Source organism: Marmota flaviventris, chromosome 18 (genome assembly GCF_047511675.1).
Source record: "Marmota flaviventris isolate mMarFla1 chromosome 18, mMarFla1.hap1, whole genome shotgun sequence".
In the NCBI taxonomy this organism is placed as follows: domain Eukaryota; kingdom Metazoa; phylum Chordata; class Mammalia; order Rodentia; family Sciuridae; genus Marmota; species Marmota flaviventris.
The window spans coordinates 35,927,920-35,952,402 of record NC_092515.1 but is presented as its reverse complement, the minus strand read 5'-3'; the positions used below and the strand labels follow the sequence as shown (position 1 = coordinate 35,952,402).

At 49.3% G+C, this 24,483-nt stretch overlaps 1 protein-coding gene across 2 annotated transcripts; it reads left to right on the top strand.

Moving 5' to 3' along the window:
• The first annotated feature begins 782 nt into the window (after positions 1-782).
• Positions 783-24,159, top strand: LOC139702727 (liver carboxylesterase 1-like). Of its 2 annotated transcripts, none has more exons than XM_071604689.1 (14): positions 783-893; positions 3,870-4,074; positions 6,406-6,550; positions 8,843-8,976; positions 11,150-11,303; positions 12,829-12,933; positions 13,641-13,745; positions 16,096-16,134; positions 18,083-18,223; positions 19,530-19,613; positions 19,845-19,992; positions 22,336-22,467; positions 23,383-23,455; positions 23,729-24,159. In XM_071604689.1, the coding sequence occupies exons 1-14, from the start codon at positions 842-844 to the stop codon at positions 23,910-23,912; spliced, it is 1,701 nt and encodes a 566-aa protein (XP_071460790.1). In that variant the 5' UTR covers positions 783-841; the 3' UTR covers positions 23,913-24,159. The 2 variants fall into 2 exon arrangements, with proteins under 2 accessions (XP_071460790.1, XP_071460789.1); XM_071604688.1 differs by having other exon boundaries at positions 3,867-4,074.
• Positions 24,160-24,483: the final 324 nt, after the last annotated feature.

Genomic DNA, 24,483 nt, shown 5'->3' with positions numbered 1-24,483 from the left:
GGATGTCCACTGCATAGGCAATCTCTGGAATTACTCCCGGAGAACGGTGTTTCCAAATGTAGATTTTGTTATTATTAATGAGGTATGAAAAGGCCAAGGTCATCAGCTGAGGAGATGTCGGCTTTACAAAGAGTTTGCTGCTCCATGTTCCCAAGTCTAGGAACACTTTGTGCACATGGGGAGGGGGTCACAGTCACACGGGGAAGCACTGGGGTCATAGAGCAGGTGGGGGTCTGTGAATAAGAGGCTTTATTTTGGTTTTCGTGGGAGGGAAGAGGAGATGGGGGAAACAGGGCTAGGATTGTTAGTTTGAGTGATTTCAATGGGCTCTGGGGCTCTGGGGCTGTTCCATCTGGTACCGGGCCCAGGAGTGAGCTGGGCCCAGGGAACCTGAGAGACGGGTTCGGATCCAATTGAGCAGCTCTAGGGCTGTGAGTGGCTTTAAAATTTCCCAGCTTGTTGTCAGGACTCCAGGAAAAAACTTGGCCTTGCTTGAAGGCTCAGCTTGCTGGTGCCTGCTTTGGAAAGGTCACCGTGCAAAGTTTAGAGTCCTGCGAGAGAAAGCCTTATGTAAGAAATTGTTGGCTGAGTCTGTGGTCATCTGCACTCTGAGAGTTGGGTGGGGACTATTTAGAAAAGTGGGTCGACTCTGGGTAGGAGTGGCCTTCCCAAAGACAGCCTGATGAAGGCTTCAGAAGAGAGAGTTCTTCTGCCATTTTGGATTATGCAATTTGGCTGGGTGGGCGGGATCCGGGCAGGCCTCCCATCCCGGGACAGGAGCAGGGCATTGCAGCTGAACAACACAGAGTCTCACTGGCCCTGGAGCTGCTGTCCTTCCAGAATGTGGCTCTATTCTGTGGTCTTGGCCTTTCTCTCCGCGAGCACTGCTTGGGGTGAGTCCTGGGGAAATACAAACATCAGCGAGCACATCTGGAAACCCTTCTCCTGGCCGAGTTGGGAGGAGACGTGAGTAGGGAAGAGGCATGCAGGTTCATTTCTGCGGTGCTGCTCACACTCTGGACTTGGCATTGCACGTGGAGTTGTCTAGTCCAGCCAGTGTGGGGAGGACAAAGACACTGAGACCTCAGCTGCAGCCACCAGGCTCAGGAGAGCGCTGAGACAACCTCATACCTCACACAAAAGGAGTTTAAAGCTTGGTTTAATTTCCCCTTTATTATAAGGCCAGATCTGGCCAGATCATGGAGGGTGGCCAGCACAACATTAAAAGCACCATCTCAAGAGCCAAGTGCAGGTCTGAAGACCAACTGAGCACTTCTGAGCTGGGCATCCTTGGGCCAGGTACTTAGCTGTGCCTGGGTTACCCCATCTCTGAGTAGGGATGAAAGAGTCCCCACCTCATCATGCTGGAGGGGGGATAAAAGGAGTGGTTTTTTTAAAAGCACTTAGAATGGTGCCTCATCTAAAGGGGTACAGAAAAGGGATTGATAAATAAAGGGGATAATTTTAAATGGAATGAATCAATGTGATATTTGATGCATGGTAAAATAAGACAAGGAGTCCTTGGCCATTGAAAAGACAGTTTGTAACTCACAGGTCCTAGGAAGTTGACCACCCCACTGTAGCGGGAGAGGGACACAAGAGGACCCACGGAGGCCAGTCAGGATGCAGAGGGAGAGTGGGGACTGTGGAGAAGGGCTTTGGTTGTGGCTCCACCAGAAAGAAGGTGAGGCAGGGCAAGCAGATGTAGGGCTGCCTGGTTGGGATTACTTTATGGGACTTTGGTTTATAGGAGCTGTCACCGTTGTCTGGTACCTGGCTCTGGGTCATTAGGGCAGGTGACACTGGCCTGGAGTTTGAGAACCATATATAGGAGGTGGTGTGGACGTGGGTTCTGGATTGGTTGCACCTGCAGGAGGTAGTTCCTCCAGGATAGTCGAGGCCTCACAGGTCAACACTTCAGATACAGGAAATAAAAATGGTTATTACAGGGTTATAGGAAAGGATCTCAGCATATAACTGTGCCATTTTATGGACAGAAAAACTGAGAGTCAGAATGAAAAGTACTCTCCAAAGTTTACCTGGGGAGTCATGTACTGGTCTATCTTTGGGTCTTAATTCCAGAGGCAGTGCCCCGGACAGCAATAGTCAAACAGCCCCCCATACCTGGGATTTCAGCTTCACTCTGGCTGGTCCTGGGTTACCCCATCGGAGGCCTGGAACCAAGTGTAAGGCAGGTTAACAAAGGATCCAAAGTTCAAACGAACCATTCGATTACTGCTGGTTGCCTCTAGTGATATCATCCTCTTTCCATCTTTAGGAAGTTCATATAAGCCGCTTGCAAATCCCGTTTGCCCATCTGTTCAGTGGGCATATGGACACTCACCTGGTGAAGCTTTTTTGAGGAATAATGTAAAGCAGCTAGAATGCACATCGGGTACACAGAAAGTGCTCAGTATGTGCACATTCCACATGACTTAACAGGTGCCTGCTAATTGTTGCCACCTTGTATGCCTCCCACCCCATCTGCCCATATTCCCACCCTGGGCAATCTGGCTTCTACCCACTTCATCTGGGTTGAGGGTCATCACTGAACTACTACAGGCCACACCCAGAGATTTCCAATTTCTGCTCAGACTTCGCCCTCTTTCACCTCCTTGAAGCACTCGCCCAGCCCCCTCCCCCTCTCCTCCCTGGGCTCCCAAGGCTCTGCCCTCCCCCACCCCCCACTCTGGAGGGTGCTCCCAATCTCAGCTGAAGCTGCCTCTGAGCTCCCTTCTCAGCTCCTACTCTCCTCTCACCCCACCCTCTGCAGTGAGGTCACATGCACCCGTGGTGTGCACCCTCACCCTCAGGAGGACCATTCTCTGCCCCCTCACCAACTTCCTTCTAGTCTGGAGGTACCCTGGGCCTGTGGCCTCTTGCCAGGACATCTCACTGACCTCCTCAGGGACCCTGCCTAACACAGAGCCAGGTTTACACGCCTGCTCTTTGGTCTTCTTCCCCTTCCACTGCCCCATAATCTGGTCAGCTCCCAGGTCCTCCTTCAATATTCATATACATCCCCATATTTCTTTATAAAATTTTTTCTAATTCTAAAAACGGGACCTATCTTCAGTGCAGAAATGTGAGCATGCACCAAGAAGAAAGAAACCTGTACTTCCTGTATCTCAATGCACAAGCTTCCATGGAAGGACAGCTTGGGGCATTGATAATAATTAACCACAGGCCAAAGGAAGCAACCTTGAGGTTGCTCTTAATCACACGAAGCATGGACCTGGTTACGTATCCACGAGTTTCCAGTGGTTTGGGCTATTCCTCTTGATATTCATTATTTTAGTTTAGTTTAGTTTATGCCTGGTGACCTCAGGGTCTTATGACCATGTGGGACAAATAAGGCTGGACACCCAAGAAATTTTCAAGAAACAGGTTTATCGGCTGCAGGGTCCAGGGGGGCTATCACCTAAAATATTCTCCTCTGGAAGAAGAATCTGGAAATTCTTTGAACTTAATACCCAGTGGGAGGAGGGATTTGAAGGTTTACATGACAAGTGCTCTCTGTTTCATTTTTTTAGACTAGTCAGATCTCAATGCCCTTTGCAGAAGTTTTTGCTCATATACTGTGTAAAAAGCTTTCTGACAAGAAGAGGAACTTACATGTTACAAACATGGTGGGGGGTTTTGCTTCATTATGGTAAGGGTCTTCTGGGTAGAGGTTTCTGGTCAGTTTCAATGACTTTTAATTAGGTTGGACAGTTTCCTCATCTCTATTTTACATAAAAGGAATCTAAGATCCAGAGGGTTTAGGTCACTTATTCAGTGTCACATGCCTAGAATGTGGCCAACCCCACCTGGAACCCAGGTCTGGCCTTTCCCCTCTAATGTCCTCATTTGCTCCCCATGTCCAGCAGGACACCTGTCCTCGCCCCCCGTGGTGGACACGGTGCACGGCAAAGTCCTGGGGCGGTACGTCAGCCTGGAAGGATCTGCGCAGCCCGTGGCCGTCTTCCTGGGCGTCCCCTTTGCCAAGCCCCCTCTTGGGCCCCTGAGGTTTGCTCCACCGCAGCCGGCAGAGCCCTGGAGATCTGTGAAGAACACCACCTCCTACCCTCCTATGTAAGTGGTGGCCTGTCCCAGGGGGGTTTGTCCCTCGGTGCTGCAGGAGGGGTGGAGGCCATCCTGGGCTTGGCTCTGCTTTCTTCTGGAACCTTCTAGAACACTGCAGAGTCCTGAGGCCTTCTGGACCTGTCAGGGGTGTCTAGAGCCCTTTGTTCAGCACCTAGTTCTTGGGCACCTATTGAATGTCGGGCATGTTGTGGGTTCCTAGAATCCATTAGTGAACAAAACAAAGATCTCTGCCTTCCTGGGGCTTCTTCCATCAGGGATGAGAGACATCATGAACAACATGAAAGACGATAAATGAATTATGTGATCTATTAGAATGCGATTAGTGCCCTGAGGGAAAATTAGTTGAGCCAGTGATGGAGGTAAGGAGTAGATATCTTATTTCTTCTGTGTGTGTGTATGTGTGTGTGTGTGTGTGTGTGTGTGTTCACGTGCACCTTGGTGTGATTCAGGAGTGTGATAGAGAAGTGAGGGGTGCCCTGGAAGGTTGACTTCACCTTATCTCAACTCCCAGGTGTGTCTACATACCTAGTCCCGGGCACAGCAAAGGTGGTGCCCAGTCCCCTGGCAACCTGGGCACAGAAGCCCCAGTTTCCAGTCAGCCTCCTGGCCACCCCCAGAGCACTTCCCACACCTACGTATGTCATTTCATGATTCATCTCCTCGGCAAGGTACTTCTGATGTCCAGGATCCCACTTCTGGCTGCATTCTTTCCTTTCTTTAAGAAATGGCATTCACTGTTTTTACCTCCTGATAAGCAGAAAAATTAGGAAATGCTGAGAAGCAAATTTAACAGAAGAACTAAAATCACATGCAATTCTACTGGGAACTGCCATTAACACTGGAAGTCACATTTCCAGACTTTGACCTGCTGTCCTCTGCTCCCTTGGGAATGGACAGACAGCAGACAGAGTTTGGGTGAGCACCTTGCTCATTGATCCCCGTGTCATCTTTATTCCATTGCATATCCCAGTCCGAGACTTAATTGTCACATGGAATGAGGTATTAAAAAGTAATTGATGGCCATGCATGGCTTGGGAGGCTGAGGCAGGAGGGCTGCAAGTTCAAAGCCAGCCTCAGTGAATTAGCAAGACCTTGTCTCAAAATAAAAATTTAAAAAGCACTGGGGATGTAACTCAGTGATTAAGTATCCTGGGTTCAATCCCTAGTACAAAAAAAAAGTCATTTATGGACTTCATCTCTTATTTGGGTTCATTAAGATAGTTTTTATATTCTCGGCATCATAAATGACTATGGTTAACAGGCTTTAGCTGGATCATTACACACATTCATGGTTCCTGGAGATGAATAATCTAAGAAAAATTCCCCAGAATGGAAATTTGGAAGTGAGCTTTGCTGGGTCCACTTCTGTTAGTGGACATCTGTGTCCTCCCGCCACCTGATATTCTCAGGGATCTCTTCTGCATACCAGGGTCTTCTGGTCTTTTGAGATTGGGAAATATTGTTTTAATATACTTGGAAATATGAGCACTATATAGCATGGATGTTCCTGGTTATGTGACCTTTGAAAACGGTCTCTACCCTCTTTGGGCCTTGGTTTTTTGACCTTCAAAATGGAGATAATCATAGAACTTATGCCTGGAAGATCTCAGGCTTGAAGGAATCAGTACAGGAGAATTTAAATCAGTGCCTGACAACTGGGAGAACTCAGCAAATTTTACCACGTCCTCTCTGTATTGGGTTTGGGAGACCTCTGACCGGGGTAGCCAATGGGATAGCTAGCTGATGGAATCTTAGAATGTCGGGGCTGCAGGACCCTTAGGAAAGACTCCCCTCACTGAGACCAGCGAGATTAAAGCCCAGAGCAGGAAGGAATTCACCCAAGGTCACATCAGTGGCAGGGCTAGAGTGCAGTTCTTCTGGGGTTGTCTCATATTGATGACACCCCACCTGCTGCGGGCTGAGCATCTGTCATTGAGGGTCTGGTGGGAGGAAGTCTCCCACAGACGAGACATACCTACCAGGTGGACAGGTATGCTGCAGCCCACGACACAAAGCCCCGCAGGGAACAGGGCCCAGTCCTGGAAATGTCATCTCTTGTCAGCGGATGGGCAGCCTCCCTTCCTTGGCCTAGGGCATCCCTAAGTATCCAGAAAGGGAAGACATTCCAAGTCCTTCTCACTCTACAGGACGGGGCCTCCCAGCAGGACCCTCAGAGAGCCTCTCACCCATGCTGGCATCTCGAGTCTCACAATGAAATCTCCATTGAGAGCCTTATCACACCCAGTGTCAGGCCTGACCCCAGGTGACACCCTGAGCTTCCATCAGGTGGACCTTCAAAGCTCTTCTTTCCCTTCCCAGGTGCTCCCAAGATGTCGAGATGGGGCGGGTCCTCTCAGAGCTCTTTACCAACAGGAAGGAGAACATTCCCCTCCAGTTCTCTGAAGACTGCCTCTACCTGAACATTTACACTCCCGCAGACCTGACCAGGAGAAGCAGCCTGCCGGTGAGCGCGGGCCCCACTTGTCAAACCTTGAGCTCCAACGTCAGGGAGCCAGCCGTGCAGAGGAAGGGGCAGAAGGCCGCTGGAGCAGGGGCACTAAGACCAGGATGACTCGGGGCCCAGGGGTCCCTTTTGCCACAGGAAATATGTGTTTCTCTTCTCTCGGTTTCCACTAGTGACCTCATGCATCTGGGGGAGATTGCTGTACATCAGGAATGCACATCTTAGTATTTTTCAAGTTCTTTCACCATAAAAGAGGGACAAAAAAGATTACTCTTAGTTACTAAATTAAGGCTTTGATTCTCAGAGAAGCTAAGACATAATTTCAAATAAAGAAGAACTGAAAAAAAAATTAGAGAAAATTCGCCCTTCCTTTCTAGGTTGAGAAACCGAGATGGAGAAAGGGACAGGACGGGAGCTCAGGTCTTCTCATCTGTCACCCAACATCCCTGAGCACAGACTAGGAAGTGGAGCACGTGTGTCACTTTTCTTCAGCACACCACCTGTAACCCCTTCCACGGTCCCCTGGAAGCCCCACGTCCTTTCCCTTTCCTTGCCTTTGGCCAAATATCTGGGATGCTCCTGGAGCCCCTCTCCCTGCCTGACTGCCCTGGGCGCAGGCTGAGGCCCACAGCATTTCCCCATCAAAGGGAAGAGCAGAGGTGGGGCGGGCTGCCAGGCGCAGGGAGAAGAGCACCTGAGGGGGAAAAGAGGCCACACCTGGGGTGGCAGAGGGAGGCATGTCAGCACCCCGCCAGGAACACCTGGAAGGCCACCCAGGGGGTGGGAAGGGGTGTAAGCTTGGGCTGCAAGGTGTCCCAGTCCCACCACCCTGTGCTTTGTACGTATGATAAAGTGAGGACAAGTTCCCTCCTTCATCTGCTCATCCTGCTGTTGTGTGCTCGGCAACCCATCTGCCCAGCTGACCTCTAGGCTTAGGGGGAGCAGGGGCACGGCACCTTGCCCAGCAGTCCCTGCCCTCCAGGTCTTGCCATCTGGCTGCACACACGTCCTGGCCTCTCCAGCCTGTCTGTGCTGACCTGTCCTTGAGCTCACTTTCACTCAGGTGTCTTCGACTAAGTCCCTCCCTGGGGACAGCAGGATCAGAGGTGCATGAGAAACAGGGCTCTGGGAGCCTGGAGGCAGGAGACCCCCAGCTGTGGACACAGGGTCTAGATCTCCAGGGTCTGGGTTTGGATCCTGGGTCTGCCTTGTCCTGGCTGAGAGTCTTGGGCAAGTCTTCCACCTCCTCAGCCTCTGCTTCCTCTTGTGGGAAGAATCCCTTGTGAGTGTCTAATGATGGCGGTCGGGCTTCATCTCAGGGCTGGCTGAGTGCGCAGAGCGAGCCTCCTGGAACACAGGTCAGAGCTGCAGCGGGACCTTCCTCCTGCCCTAAGGGCTGGCTCACTGTGCTGTCCAGTGGGCTGCAGGGAGTCGGGCAGCTCAGCTCGTGGGCCCTGTTACCAGACAGCCTGGGTCCAATCTTACTTCTGTCACTTATTAAATTAATTGCAAGCTCTTGGGTTCGTGGATGCTCTATTTTCCTGTGAAATGACTACGTTGCTTTTAATGCTTAAAAGAGTTCTCAGTACATAGTTTCTGTTGAGTTCTTGGTTTTTATTAGCGATATTATTACAAATTATTTCATCCACTCCCATTTCTTCCCTACTACGTGAGCTTTCTCAAACAAGAGCCATGAATTTTGAATTGTGATATCCACTCTCATGCTCAATTGTCCTCCTAGTCCCTGGAACGAAGTGGGCTTCCAGATGATGTTGGTTCAATGATTGAAGACTTCCTGGAGGAGTGGGTCATGAGCTAGGCTTAGGAGGGCAGGTAGCATCTGGACATTCAGAGCAGGCTGAGGAGGCTGTTAGGTAGTGGCATCAAAGGGCCACGTGTGACTCTTGAGACTGTCATTCCTGCACAGGGAAGTTGTCCTCATGGGAGTTAGCGTGGAAGTACAAGAGCTGCCCCTCGCTTATCTCCAGCTGGTTGAATGTTCCAGGAGTGAGGACCGTAGGAATGTTGGAAAGAACACAGTGTCCTTGGCCTTTGCTGTTCCCGTGATGATGTTCTCAGATTTAAAGGCCCTAGGAGGATGAGGCAGGTGCCCTGAGTGGCGCCCAGCTGGGAGAATGGAGAAGAGATGCTGTCTTTTACAATCATACTGAGCGCTGGGGGGACTTCTGCTAATGGCCACCTTGATTCACAGCCAAGATATCCACAATGAAACCAGACATCCTTCTCTATCCTGCTGTCTATGATTAGTGTGGCTGCATCTGTTTTACCCAGGTGATGGTGTGGATCCATGGAGGTGGCCTGGTGGTGGGCGGGGCATCCACCTATGATGGACTGGCCCTCGCTGCCCATGAGAACGTGGTGGTGGTGACCATTCAGTACCGCCTGGGCATCTGGGGGTTCTTCAGGTAAGGCGTTGGACTCTCCTCTCTGCACATGAGCCCCTGCATTGGCCTGTTTCCAATGGATATGACCAAGTGCCCAAGGCTGGATAAATAGAAAGAAAAAGTCATAAATCAAATTATAAAGAAATTTATTTCGCTCAGTCCCGGATGGGGTGGCTCCATCAGTTGGGCCTCTGGAAAGTGTCCTTTAGCTGAAGTACAATGCTACTCTTTGCTTATTTCCAGCTGGTTGAATGGTCCAGGTCTGTGGGTGATGTCAGTACTGGGGAGAGCTCAACATCCTTGGCCTTGGCTAGAACTAACCAGTGATCCATGAGCTCTACATTAATCCCTTAAGGGCTGAACCCCAATGGCCTAATTGCCTTCTGCTAGACCTGACATCTTACAGGTTCTATCCCCTCTTAATACCTCCACGTCATGGACCAACACCACAGCACATGAGCCCTTGGGAGACAAACTACATTTAAACCATTGCAGTCACCAAAGCAAAGACACTTGAAGGATAGCTTTGCTTGATACAGCAATCATGGTTGTAGTTATTTTCTTTCAGGACTCAGAATACCTTATTCTAAGTCCTCCTGGATTTTAGAGTCTGTTCTTTTTGGCTTACCCCTAAATGTGAACTGACATTTTTCTCTGGAAGCATTTAATGTCCTTTGTTCTCTGTGTTCAGTGTTTTAATTATAATGTGTCACAGGGAGGGTTTTTTTTTATCTTGTTTATTTGGGGTTTTGAATACTTCCTATATTTACATATCTATTTCTTTCCCAAAGTTTGGAAAATTTTCTGATTATATTTCACTGAAAAGTTTATCCAACCAGGTACGGTCACACACACCTGTAATCCCAGTGCTTGGGAGGCTAAGGCAGGAGGATCACAAGTTCAAAGCCAGATTTAGTAATTTATTGAGGCCCTAAGCAACTTAATGAGATCCTATCTCAAAAGAAAACATAAAAATAAGTTAAAACAAAACAATAACAACAAAAAAGGCTGGGGATGTTGCTCAGCGGTTAAGCACCCCTATGTTCAATCCCTGGTAACAACAACAAAACAAATTATCCATACCTCTACCTTGTATCTCAGAGCCCTCTTCCATCCCAGGGATTCTTGTGTTGGTCTCTGAGTGTAGTCACAGGTTTCTTGAATATTCTAAGCATAGTCTGTTTTTATGTGATTTATTGAGTCTTTCATTCCCAAGACTTCTGATTGTTTTTTTTTCTCAGAATCTTCATCTTTTCATTGAAATGATCTTTCACCTTCTGTAATTTCTCAGTTAGTTCATTCCTTAGATATTTTAGTTTGTTGCTCATTTTAACTGTCAACTTCTTTGATTCTTCGACCAGGATTTCAGCCGCTTTGATATTTGTGGATTCAGTTGTTGGGGCGTGATCGCCATTTGAAGGTGTTGTGTTCCCTTGTTTTCTGTACTTTTTATATTGAGATTTTCCTATCTGGTGGAAGGGGTTTCTCCCACTGTTGTGGGAGTACTCTTTAGTAGGCTTCTTTCATTTTACTATGTGTCCCAAGCCAGGAGAATATCTCCTTGAAAAAGACCCACTCAGTGTATCACAGTGTTTTGATGAATTGCTTACAGCATTTTGAGGGGGAACGAGAGTCACTTGTAACTGAAAATACATTTACTGGCTTTCAGAGTGTTGAGTATTCTAATTATGATCTTCCAGCACCCATAGGACAACAGGGTGACAGATAATGCAGCAGAGTAAACCAGACCTTCAGAGATAGGAGGGGGAGTTTAGAGAGGGATTGCAAAAATGGCGGGCTCCAGAGGCAAAGGTCTTCTGCCTCTTCTTTTACCCATTTTTATTCTTCCTCGAATCACTTTCATTGACTGACATTCTCTTCCCATCTGTTTGCTTGTGATCTGTGGAGTGATCTGAGTGCAGTCAGATTTTGCCTATTTTGTTCCCAGATATGCTCTAGCTCCTAGACCAGTGTTGGACACATAGTAGCTGCTAAGGAATCCTTTCTGGAAGAATGAACGCAGACCCCACATGGAACAGTGCTGCAGGAATGAGTGGCAGGAGAAGATTCCTGTGTCAAGGATGCAGAGTCTAACTTTATTCTGGAAGGTTGAGTGAGGGCCCCCAGCCCATCGCTGGACCTGAGAACCCTACCATGACATCTTTGTCTCCACCCCCACTCTGTTCTCTTCCAGCACTGGGGATGAGCACTGCCTGGGGAACTGGGGCCACCTGGACCAGGTGGCTGCTCTGCGCTGGGTCCAGGACAACATTGCCAACTTTGGAGGGAACCCGGGCTCTGTGACCATCTTTGGAGAGTCAGCAGGAGGACAAAGCGTGTCTATTCTTGTAAGTGCTCTTGGCACCTGCCCCACCCCCAGGCTTGATGAGGCTGATGATGGAACCTCTTGGAGACCAGCCAATTCAGCCACAGGCACATTTACCTGGGAGACGAGGATCCAGGGATGACTCTGCTCACTGAGCAGTATTAGATGGTGAAGAGTCAAGGCATAAACTCTCCGTGGTCTCCAGGGCTCGACTTCATGTTCTGGGGTTATAGCTTCTCCAGTTGCCTGTAACAATGGTTTTGTTCCTACCCCTATGATATTCCCTTTTTCCTACCTTATCATTTTAACTTTGAAGTTACCCCGTTTTCTTGGTCAGTATGGGTGAGTACAAGTGACAATGAGAACAGGCAAGGACGTGATTTGGATAAGAGGTTATTGTTTGGCTCCAAGGCAGATCACTGCTTTGAGGGAATGTGATCATCAATGTGATCAGCAGGGGCCTCCCTGAGGTGATCGTGCCTAGAGAGAAGGACGCTTTCCCTGGGACCACGGGACAAGTTGGGCTGGGGAGGTGGACGGAGAGCAGGGAGGGAAAGTGGAATGGGGGACAGGTGGCACATGGGACGTGAATCACGGACACATCCTGGGGCATGAGATGTCTTACTGGTGTGAGGAACAGGGCTGGGAGATGCTGAGGGAAGTTCTAGAAGGTGCTGGGGACCCGAATAATCCCGACGATGACCTCAGAGTTGAGCAGGGGGTCAGCCTAATTGCTGTATTCTTGAAGCATGTGTCGTCTGTTTCATCGTTGACTACTCAGAGGAAAATGCTCATATTTTTAAAGTAAAGAAAGAGGCCCTGGGTTAGATCTTCAGCACCACATAAAAATAAATAAAGATATTGTGTCCAACTACAACTAAAAAAATATTTTAAAAAAGAAGAAATGGAAAAATATACAAAAGTCCAAAGAAGAAGAAGTCTTCATAGTGCCCCAGCCCAGAGACAGTGACTATGAATAGTGGTCATGAACTTCTCTAGTCTTTTTTCCACAATTTTATCTATCTATTAATCATCCACTCCACGCCACCCCACTTCTCTGTCATCTATGTATGTGTTGGGTAAATTTTTACAAAAAAAAACCCATCTTTCTGTTAGATTGTAGTATAACATTAGAGTTTTATTAAATGTTAAACCTCCTTACATAACATTATCTTTAATAATTGTCCAGTATTCCATGGTAAGAATGAAAAAATATTCATCAAATCCCATATCAGAACTTAAGTTGTTTCAAAGATTTACTATCATAAGCAGCATGGACTTTTTTAGAATTTTTTCTGGCCCCCTGTTATCACATTTCTTAGAATAAATTCTGAGTAATGGATATTCCAAAACGTAATTTGTGACTTCGATGGGGAAGAATTTGTAGCCAGGACAGGCCAGGACAGGGAAGGAGGTCTCATGTCCACTGACCCCAAACTCTTCACGTGAATGGCCAGAGCACAGGAGCAGGTTGAGAGGACCTGAAAGCAGGAGTGGCTGACCCCTCCCCACGAGCATAGACTCTCCTCCTCCCCACGTCCCTGCAGGTGTTATCTCCCCTGGCCAAGAACCTCTTCCACAGGGCCATTTCTGAGAGTGGAGTTGTCCTCACTGCTGCTTTGGTCAAGAAGAACATCAAGCCCGTGGCTAAGGTAAGTCTTGACCTGAACAACTCCCGTAGTATTTCCTCTGCTCTGCCGTCTTTGGGGCACTTTCTTCTTGTGGGATTCAGATGAGGTGCTCCAGGATCACTGAAGGGAGGAGGGCTGGGCAGAAAGGTCTCCTTGGGGCTCCCACTTAACCCGTGTTCCATACTTTCTGAAGTGTGCGGTGCGCATGATCTTATCCAGTTCTCCTTCCCTCTGCACAGGTTCTAGTGTGGGGGAGACATGGTGCACCTCTCAGTACCTCACTGATTCTTCCTCTAAGAAGAGGGTAATCATTATCCTCATCACGTGGGGCAACCAAGGCACATCTTGATTGAGTGGCTTGCTGCAGACCAAATAGCGAGTCAGGGGAGGAGAAGGATTTGGAAGCTCTTAACCCTGACTCCAAAGAGCCTCTCTTGAATTCAACTTTGAGAACACCGTACCCAGATTACTTATTATGTATTTATGATGCTGGGGAGGAACACTGCATCATTTTAATGGAGACAAGCTAGTTCATGCCACAATTCCAGTTAGTAAGAGAGGCCACACACCCTGTGCAACCCAGAACCCGTACCTGGTGGTCTAGTGTGTCTTCTGCTGCCCCCCTACTGCCCTCAGAAGTTGGCCACGAGATACAACACTTCTTCCCATATTAATAGAGAGAAGGGTCATTTCTCTTAAACTATGCTAATTGCCTGTGATCTGTGTAGCAAATTGCTATTGCTGCTGGGTGTAAAACCACCACGTCGGCAGTCATGGTTCACTGCATGCGCCAGAAGACCGAGGAGGAGCTCTTGGAGATGACAGTGAAAATGGTATGTGCCTCATTTCAGTAGCCCCAGCCTATGCACTTGATCCCACGTTTCATGGATTTGGCCCTCCTGAATCAAACTATCCCATGTAACTGCCATCCTGAATGATTTGGGGGCTGGGATATTAAGTGCAAAGTTTTTAGGAAAGTGTCACAATTTATCTTGGTTGTTCAGAAGCTCTCTAAGTTATGATGTTAATAGCCATGTTCTCTAGATTTTTCTGAGACTATGACTCAATTAAAATTTTAAGATAGGCATTTATGTATCTTCTCATTTATCTTCCATCTATTCATCCATCCAATTCATTCACATCCTTTTATCAGTCTAGCTGTCAATCCATCTATAATTTTTCATTCATCTATTTTCAATCTGTCCATCATTCATGAGTTGTTCACCCATCATATATCTATGCTTTGTCACCCAGTCCTCCAAAATCAATGATCCACTCATTACTATTAGTAATCATCTCTTTATTCACATATTCATGCAGTTTTATCCATAGTAACTAGTAATGGCCAACTCCACCCATCTGTCCATCCATCCATCCATCCATCCATCCATCTATCCATCCATGTGTCTATCCATTCTAAGAATATGGAACGGTGGTGTCATGGCAGAAAATCCAGACATAAATTGAACAAAGTATCTTCTCACGAAGGGCTCTCCAAGGAGAAACAGCCACATACATGTATGGTGAGTTAATTGTGGTAGAACAGAGAAGGGACACATTCATTATAGTCATCAGGGATGCTTTTCAGGGAGGGTGACATTACATAATTGATGGATGGTCACGGCAGTCTCTCATCATAGGGAAGTTTAGCCAGAAAAACAACAAAAGCAGCCTGCGGGACCCATGGGAACAACTCCCTCAGTGAGGAAAGTTTAATGTGGGCTCAGGTGACTGCTGGCCTCTCTCTCTTGACCTTGAACACTAGAAGCCATTTGGAGCCCACAGGGCAGGCCACCCACACTGTGTTCTGCTTATGATTCCGTGGGTTGAGTCCAGTGTGGCCTTGGGGCTTGGGTCCTGGTTCATCATGATCAAATAAGATGATCAAGGTGTTCCAAGAATAAAGACACAGCTGTCTTATAATACCCAGAAAGAGACAAATACTCAGTCATTCTCTGTGTGGCACAAGAGGACCCCGTTTATATGACCAAAGTACCTAAGATTCCAGGACTTCCCATTGAGATTTTCTGAGTTTTTGTGGAAGTATTCCCACAATTATGGACTGTCCTTGGTGCATACACATGTGCACAGTCACACACACCCACACACACACACACATGTGCACACACACACACATGCACACACCCACACCACACTCTTGGCTGGTGGAGCTACAATTCATGATGGAAGGATTCCTAGGAGTCCTTTCCTACGTAAGGTCAGACCTGCTACCCGACGTGTACCAAGCAGTCACTGTAACCTTGGTGAACACGTGGCAAAGCAAAGTGTGGGGGTGGAATGTGTTTTGGTGAGTTTGGGTGTTTTTCTAATGGGAGATGTGAAAATTCATTTCAAGGTTCTTTGAACAGTAAAAACACTGTATTGTCACAGAATCCCCAGGTAAGTGAAAAGTTCATGGGCAGATGGCGTAGGGCGTGGCTGGGGCCAGGGGCCCTGAAGAGGTTATTGAATCAACCTGGGTCTACCCCTCAGCTTCCAATCTAGTGGCTTCTTCCTGAAGATTTGTCCCCTGGGGAAAACAAAGACAACCGCAGTCTAGACTTGCATGCTCTCTGCTCACAAACCATCTGTTCCAATCATTTGCCAGAGGTGGGTGACATTAGCTATGCAGTGATAGACTTGGGTCTGTTCTGTTGGACTGACACTGGCTTTCACCCATCCTTGCAATAGTAGCTGTATGCAGGGACATGGAACATTCTAGGTCACACATGATTTCCTGAACCCATGAGGTGGGAGCAGGGAAGGGGGGGAGAGAGGAGGAAGTGTCTTTCTCACATCATCCATCCCTCCTCCTGCTCCATCTCCTGGGAGATGCCACAGCCCATCACCCCAGGCACCATGTTGCCCCTTTCCCCAGAGGAAATGTGGGGGTGGTTACCAGAGGGAGTAAGTGGGAGAGGAGGGCAGCACTGACAGCAGGGTCCTCCCCAGGGCTCCAGGGCCCTGACTCTGGGGCCCAGGTCTCTCCTGCCCAGGCTGCTGCCTGCCCCTCCCCCATCCTACAACTCTACCCTCTGCTCCTGCCCAGGGGAGCCCTGTTCCTCTGGGTCCAGCCAAGGAGGCACCAGGTGGGAGAGCCTGATAGCTACGGGGCACCGGTCAAAGGATCCGTTTCTATACAAGAAGGCTTATCACCCACATCCCCTGTCTTTATCTTCACAGAAACGTCCTGGTCTTATTCTCCAAGGAGATCCTGGAGAGGTAAGGGCTTTCAGCTTCTTGATTACAGGTTTTGAGTCTTAAGGTCTTTAAGCTCCAATTCACGATGAATGGAAGAATTCTCCTTTGTGGAATCACAGTCCCCCCTTGTGTGTGTATTGCTGAGGCCCAGAGAGGGGAGGTCATTTGCCAGGGTGACACAGCCAGGTGGACCAGAGGCAGGACTGAAACCCACTCCCTTGACTCCCAGTCCAGTGCTCCCAGTCAGTTCCTCTGTGTCCCCTGGGCCAAGCTTTCCCCTTCGTGTTTACATCTCCTGCTTAAAACCTGTCCTTGCTTACAAGGCCGATCACCTTGTCTCCACTGAGTCAGCTCCCTTACGTGTCCCGGGTGGCCCACTATGTGCCCAGTGTCATTCGGGAAGCATGCTCCACCACACAACTGTACCTTGTCCTTGCCGGGAGGCATTCCTCCAAGCCCAGGGCTCTGGGACCTTCCTAGGACTAGCCCTGATCCCCTCTGCCCTGGGCTCAGACCATTGCCCCTGTCACAGCATTCACTCTGAAGGCCACTGCCGAGGCCAGCGCCTGCTCAAGGTCCCTGCGAGTGTCTTCTTTCCCGTGAGCTGCTCCTCTTACTGGCTTCCCAGGTCTTGGAACTGCAGGACCTTCCTGCCTTCTGGATTCTGCTCTGTGCTGTCAGTCTTTCGAAGTAGGACTTGGCCCTGGGTTTGATATTTTTCCCTCTCAAAAACAGAATCCAGTCTCAGCTTAGGCCCCTCGAGGGATGAGCTCAGTATACCCTCAAGGCTAGTGATTTCTCTATATGAACACAAGCTTAAACCAGGTGACAGCTGGACAGATAGATAGACAGACAGACAGACAGATGCAGTAGACCCTCCCTAATCACAGATTCTGTATTCCTGAGTCCATTTACTAGCTAACATGTTTGTTACCCTTAAATCAATGCTTGTGACACACTCATGGTCATGTGCCCCAGATGCACAAGTCTGAGTCTCATGAAGCCCACATTCTCCTCTGAGGTCCCATGAACAAATGCTCTTCTTGCTCCATCTCTTGTGCTACCAAGGGTCCTTTGTGCGGTGGCTTGGATGCCACCTTTTCACTTTCTTGCCCTTTGCTGATGGATTCCCTGTTGAAAGCTCTTCTCGAATACAGTCAGGAAGTGCTGTCTGGTATTCCTAAGCACAAAGAGGCCTTCTCCTTGTGGAGAAGACAGAAGTCTCCGTGAGCTTCATTCTGGCTTGAGTTATGCTGGTCTTGGCTGTGAGTTCAGAGGAAGAGGGGGTCTGCCTCTGCGTGGTGGAGTGCCCTCTGGAGAGCTGTGGAAAGATGGAGAAACAGCTGAACGTGTGCCTTCGTGAGATGATGAAGTTCTGAAATCCCTAGTGCACTGTTGTGTGGCCGAAGCCAAAGACATTTCCAATATTGTTACCCAGGGTTGGGACAATAATGGGTCCTCCCCAGCTGGCGCTTCGTTATGAATAAACAACACACATAACAAGTTCTTTATAAGAAATGCTTGTTATGTAACCTGCCTTTAGACAGGATCTCACACAGAAAACAAGAAATACGAAAACATTCCATTAGAGGCTCAGAGAGCCTAACTCTACAATTCCCCCGCGGCCAGGGCTCAGTTTTCACTTGTTCAGCATTTGCTGGACCTTCACAGGTAAATAAATATACATGCATATAAGAGTGTCTGCTACAAATTCAAATATATAACACACATGGTACGCATTTTAATTTAGTTGAAGATCAGCGCCATCATCTTATCTCCGCTACCTCCCCAAACTTCTTTCCTCTGTGTCTCGCAGACTTAGACCTCCTTGTTAGGACCCTGAGATTCTGGGAGCACTGTCTAAGCCACAGGGGTCTTTGTGCTGGCCAAGCCCTCCAACAGGCAGAGAGGGAGCCCTGGGTGTCCCCCGGGGTGGGGTGATGACACAGTGTGCCACTGTTTTCCCTAGGACCAACCATCCCTGCTCACTGTGGTTGACGGAGTGTTGCTGCCCAAGACACCTGAAGAGATTTTGGCTGAAAAGAATTTCAACACTGTCCCCTACATGGTGGGAATCAACAAGCAAGAGTTTGGCTGGATCATTCCGCTGGTGAGGGCATGCAGGCCCCTGAGACAGATGCACCCCCACACAGGCTCACGGGCTTCCCTCCCTCTCGGCTCCCATTTCTCCATCTCCAACTCCTCTGGGTTCCACTGGGACCAGCGGACATTTTCTTGGAGACCTTCTCCAGGATGACCAAACTCTCTCCTGAGTAGAGTGACCCTGGGAACCCCTTTCCCCAAACACCCATTAATTATTTTTCTATTAAAGAATCCTGAAATGTACAGGCAGGGAGGGCCTACCTGGAGAATAACTGTGAAAGTGGGAAAACCGAGTATTTCTAGAGGGAGGAAGGAGCTGAAAAGTTCAGAGGAATTAGATCCAACACGCAGTGGCTTCCACCTTGGGCCCAACAGATCCCCACACGATCCTCAGGCACTTCATTGGAGAGATTCAGAAAAGTTGTTCCTGTCTTGTAAAAGGGAAGAAGAAAATAAATAAATAAAATAAAAAGGAAAGAAGATATTATTTTCTCTCAAAGCTGACCACTAGTTAAAGCAACAGGACAAGTTTTCTTCAGTAATACAATAGCAACAGGGAAAAGATCAAGCATGACCTAAACTCCGATCACCGGACAACAAAAGCTGGAGAGGTCTCAAGGATGGGGTATGCCCCGGGAGGCATTGTGGGTGTGAGGGGTGAATCCATAAGGTCAGACCATGGGAATTCTTGGTCCATGATCAGCTGTGGGAGAAGCAGACTTCATGGGAGGAAGCACAGGAGTTCGTTGAAGTAAGGCCTCCACAGAACTTAGACCTTTATCACAGGCAGACACCACCGGGTCCTGGGGTCATGACCTCAAACCTCTAGAAGCCATGCTGGAGTTGGGTCAAGGAGTGCAGAGGTTGGGTGGGGTTATTTTTCATGCTGAGAGGTCTACAGTGCTCACTTCAGAAGGATTTCAGAGGTTCTTCCAAATGGACATCATGGTGGAGTTTGGCTTCCTTGGTTATAAGTATGTGGGGGATGTACCCTCGCTCCCTGAGCTGCTACCTCCCCAAACTTCAACCCTACCCTGGCCTCAATTTCCTCCCTTCCTAGATGACCACGGTGTCTCTCGGCATGACAAATATGGTTATTTAAGACTTCCTCTTTCTAGTCCCTGAGTTTCTGTATATAATTACTTTTGTTTCATTGATTTTTTTTTCAAATTCATGAACGACCCCAAAACATAGGGAACATAGGGACCCCAAAAGGACCTTCTCTCTGCCTTTGTGTCCCGGCCGGCTCATTTGGTTCTTCCTGTTGGTTCCTGGTGGTTTTCGGATGTTCAATCCTGCTTTCTCTTTAACAGGTATTGTTGGGCTACCCGCTCTCTGAAGGCAAACTGGACCAGCAGACGGCCACGTCCCTCCTGTGGAAGTCCTTCCCACTTGTCGTAAGAGCCTAGGGAATTAGTTGAGAAACAAAGAAGGGCTGGGGCTCCCCCAAGTCACCGACCAACTCAATAGCAGGAAAAAACCCTGAGACCCCGGTTCCAGCCCCATTTCCCCTCCTTTCCCTCCCCGCCACCCCAGGTAGGATTTGCACAGGGTCCCAGAGTGTCACATCCAGGGAGCCTCTGCATGGCTCTCAGATGGGGGGGGGGTCTCTTTCTTCATGACTTCAGAACCTCTCTAAGGAACTGACTCCAGTGGCCACTGAGAAATATTTAGGAGGGACAGACGACCCTGTCAAAAAGAAAGACCTGTTCCTGGACTTGATGGGAGACGTGCTTTTTGGTGTCCCATCTGTGATTGTGGCCCGTGACCACAGAGGTGAGTCCCAGAGGTTGCATCTGGGAGAGGACCTCACACCCACCAGCTGAGGTGTCCGACTGGCCCTTCTCTCAGCATAGACAGATGTGGAAACCGCCAAGGGCCAGGGCTTCATGTCTGATTCCGTGTAGCCTGGGGAGGGGTCTGGTCCCCGGTTGAAGGCTGTTCCCTGGGATGGTTTATTCTGCGGCATTTTGACCTGCTACAAACGTGGGCAAAGTAGATTTTAGTGACCAGACAAAAGCTTGAGCAAAGAGCTATAGAGGGTGGAGGAGGCCGTCAGGGTGGCCTGCCCAGACCCAGGGGACATGAGTGAGGCACAGACAGCCTCTGCTCCAAGGCTCCTTCCCTGGGTCCTGGGACCAGAAGGCAAGTATTGGAAGATGGGTCTGGGGAAGTTTTTCAAGGTCAAAGCTTGCTCTAAAGTTGTTAACTAGTGCAGGTGGGTAAGGGTAGGATTCAGTACAGGATCAGGAGGGGACAAGGACAGGGCAGCAGGAGGCACACAGACGGGGCAGGGGGCAGTTTCCGCGTCCATGCTGCTTTGTCTTTCTTGCTGTGTGCCGGTGTGGGCCAGCTGGGGGCCTGACTGAGGTCTTTACAGGACCTTCCAACAAGGACCCAAGGCGGGGTGGTTGGAGGGCCTTCTTACGCTCACAGATAGGTGAACTCACCTGGGCGGGAGGTGTTTCGTATTCCAGGTACCTTTAGAAAGCCTCGCAGGCTTTGTTACCAGTCCTCATTAATCTAGCCTCAAGCTGGGAAATCATTATTTGGCCCAGACCTCTCTCCACAACGTGCTAAAAGAGTTTTAAAATTCAGGGCTCTCTAAGCATGTCGAAAACCGGCTGAGCTATTCTCCTGTTTTAGCTGTCGCTGTTGTAGTTACCTGCTAACAACTACAGGTAAGGAGGAAAAGCACAGTGAGTAGAGAAAAATAAGATATTCTGAGAGCTATAACACTCACTCAACTTACAACGGTTACATGAACAAACTGTATTTACGTACGTTTATGGGATAGGAAGTTATACAAAGTTACTTTGGCCGCTTGCTGATTAAACTAAGTTCTCTGGTTCGCAAGAGTTCCTTCCTCTCTGAGTGGGTTCTGAGCTCCTGTCTAAACTGGTTGGATGGCAGAGGCAAGGTTAAACCCTCGGTCCGTGAGTTCTTCCTGACTGGGAAGCAGATGTTAATGAGTAGATTCGAGTCACAGACTCCCAAGTGCCACTTCTCAAAGAGCCAAGGTGCAGTCTGCATAGGCTAGGAGGGACGATTCAGTGAATTCCTCCTTGTTCTCCTGTGGTGATGCCATATATTGTCAAATGCTTTGTGGGTAAATGTCTGATGGTGGAAAGCGATGATTATCATACATCCCAGAGTAGCACAGGATATTATGCCAATTTTATAGACCTAAAAATCATATTTGCTAAAATGTTGAAGAAACTTTCTCTGAGCGCTGTTTTTTTTTTCCTCCTTATTCTGCATTTTTCAACTTTCCTACTGTATGTACCCATGGGGAGATTTCTCCACCAGCCTGATTTGGGGTCTGACCCTTCCCCTCCTAGAGTCTCCCTATGTGAACATTATGACTGATGAAAAGTGGTGAGGTCCCCGGTATGGGGGTCCCTGAGTTAGTCCCGGAAGGGCAGGGCTTGATGGGTTGGATGAGCTAGTTGACAGAAAAGGTGGCCTCTTCTTGGGGCTTGGACAGCAGGGTTTGGTGCATAGAGAGCCTGGAAGGAAGGGGGGAAAGAGAGGTGGGGACAGGCACGCTCACCTCCTGTGCCCCTTCTGTGGTGGGCATCACTGTATCACCCTAACGACCTCACAGTCCCCAGGCCAATCAGGAAGCAGGACATGCAAGGTCACCGGAATATAAATCCAGGAGATTTGTGTTTTCTTGAAACCTGAGAGGCAGATGGCTCTGTCTGTGGACACACTTATCTGTAAACATCCTCATTTGCAGACAAGCAGCTTGGATTTGCCCCTCCCTTCTCTGAATGGGAGAGAACCTCAGAAATGCTCAAAATCAGAGGAATAGGAGGCACCTATCAGGTTGTAGAGATTTTTGAAGAGAAAGAGCTCTAGTGTGATCTCAACGAAACATGTCTCAGTATTTATTTGATTCATTTAATTAATTCATTCTGCGCCTCAATAAATCTGGCTCAAATCCCAATTTCACTTTAAGCAGCTCTGCAGCCCTAAGCTAGTCCCTGGGCTCTCCAGGAACTCTGTTCCTGTCCCAGGCTGACACCCAGGGGTTTCCTGCACAGCCAGAGACCTTGAGACCATCCAGCTGCGTGTCTGGTGATGTGACCTGTGCACACATCCGTGTCTTCTCAGATGCCGGAGCCCCCACCTACATGTATGAGTTTGAGTACAGCCCGAGCTGCTTATCAGACGTGAGACCCAGCACAGTGACAGGAGACCACGGGGATGAGCTCTTCTCGGTATTTGGAGCCCCATTTTTAAAAGGTAACAGCCTTTGCTGGCTGCTAGTTAGGGGGCCTGGGTTCCAGTCTTGCTTTCCTGGCCTTAAGCAAGTGTCCCCTGTTCTCTGACTGTGAATTTCCTGACTCGCTGTAACAGGGCTGAGCAGCGCTGGGCAGGCCTCTGCTCTCACCTGCAAGAAGGGGGATGTGTACTCGTGATGGTCCTCGAGGCACAGAGCCTCAGAGTCCTGACCTGAGAGTGAGGGTCACCTGCAGAGCCCTGCTTGGGGGCCACTGCTTGCCACTGAGGGATTTTCTACTAACAGCAGAATACAACAATGAGGGGAAGTTAGATTAGGTGCTAACCTTGACCCAAATGTCACATATATCTGTCTATATAATTATAATTCATATATTTTATCTGGAATTTTTAATAACATAATACTTCAAGAAAACCATTCACAGTATCTTTGATATGTTAACTCAGCAGTTGCAGATGACTTATATGACTCACCTCACGGCTGTTCGTGCCATGCCAGGCGACCCCCACTTGGGAGACATCTTAGGATGGTGGCTTGTCTGATATTTTTTAGAATTTCTGAAAATGTGGATGCATGTAGGAGATTAAGAAAAGGCCCAAGAGTCAGCAGTCCCACCAAGTAGAGGGAACCCTGTGTGCGGCCTTAGGACCCTGAGTGGGGAGGGCCAGGGCAGGTGGGCCCAGAAGACAAAGGCAGTCGGCTTATGGATGGACAGCATGCCCAGTGCGGTCCTCGGCCAGCCGTTCTCAAGCTGAAAGTGCACACCAAGGGACAGGCTCTTCGTAATAGGCAGACCTGGACCAGTCGGTGTGGAGTCAGGGCCAAGAGTCTGCTGTCCACAAGCTCCCAGCTGCTGCTGCTGCTGCTGGCCCACAGCCCACTTTGAGCAGCAAAGTGTTTTCCTTCTTCCCCAACAGGGGGCGCCTCAGAAGAGGAGACCAAGCTCAGCAGGATGGTGATGAGATTCTGGGCCAACTTTGCTCGCCATGGGTGAGGCTGGTGGCAAAGAGGGAGCAGCGTGGGTGGATGGGTGGCACATGGTGGGGCCTACCCATTGTGAAGGGGTCAAAGTGTGAGTGACAACCCCCCTACCTGTGACTATAGTCCTCTGAGAACATACAGGATGCCCCAGGATAGGGACAGCTCCCGACGCTGCATAGGGATGGGCCTTGTGGAAGAGATAAACCAGGGAATCCTGTCAGTCTCAAGACATGTGGGGCTCACGAGTGGATCTGTGGAGTTTCTGTTTGATTGTGTTCCCAGGAACCCCAATGGAGCCGGGCTGCCCCTCTGGCCAGAGTACGACCAGGAGGAAGGGTACCTGCAGATTGGCGCCACCACCCAGGCAGCCACGCGGCTGAAAGACAAGGAAGTGGCTTTCTGGACTGAGCTCAGGGCCAGGGAGGCCTCAAGGAAACCTCCCCAGAGAGAACATGGGGAGCTGTGACGGGAGGCTGAGCCAGCCTGGGGATTCTGGAGCAGAGGACAGGGGTGCGCAGGCCACAGAGGAGTCCTAACGTGGAGGCTGGGGAGCTGTGGGGTGGGGTGGCAGAGGCCTGGGTGGGGAAGGTTTGCACTGTGGCCTCAACTTGGAGAATAAATGATTTTCTGGAGACCACATCAGCGTCTGCGTCTTGGGCTGGAGGTGAGTCCATCCTCCCAGGGAGAGAAGGATGAAGAGAGAGGTGGTTCCAGGAAGCTGCCCCTGCAGAGAGATCTGATGATCGAAAGCCTGAAATCTGCCGGAGGAGAGGTCCTCCTGGACCGCGGCTCACATGCCGGTGGAAGGTGTCATCACAGGTGTGCGGAGAGCATTCAGGACAGTGCCACAAGCCCTGTGTGGGCCAGGATGCGAGTGTAAACTCGCTGGGAACCACAGCCCCAGGGGGAGCTCACACCCACGTAGACTCTGATCCCTGGACATCTCTCGGGTGCTCACGGGAGATATTGGAGGCAGGTGGAACGGCTGGAGAAAGCCTGTCTCCGGGGGTGCAGGGACAGAGCCCTACTCAGACCCT

Bases quoted from the DNA above. Each gene is read 5' to 3' on its own strand.
- LOC139702727 (XM_071604688.1), top strand. From the start codon at position 842: ATGTGGCTCTATTCTGTGGTCTTGGCCTTTCTCTCCGCGAGCACTGCT. The intron at 18,224-19,529 runs GTGAGGGCATGC...TCTCTTTAACAG, and splicing joins TTGGCTGGATCATTCCGCTG to GTATTGTTGGGCTACCCGCT. The intron at 23,456-23,728 runs GTGAGGCTGGTG...TTGTGTTCCCAG, and splicing joins GCCAACTTTGCTCGCCATGG to GAACCCCAATGGAGCCGGGC.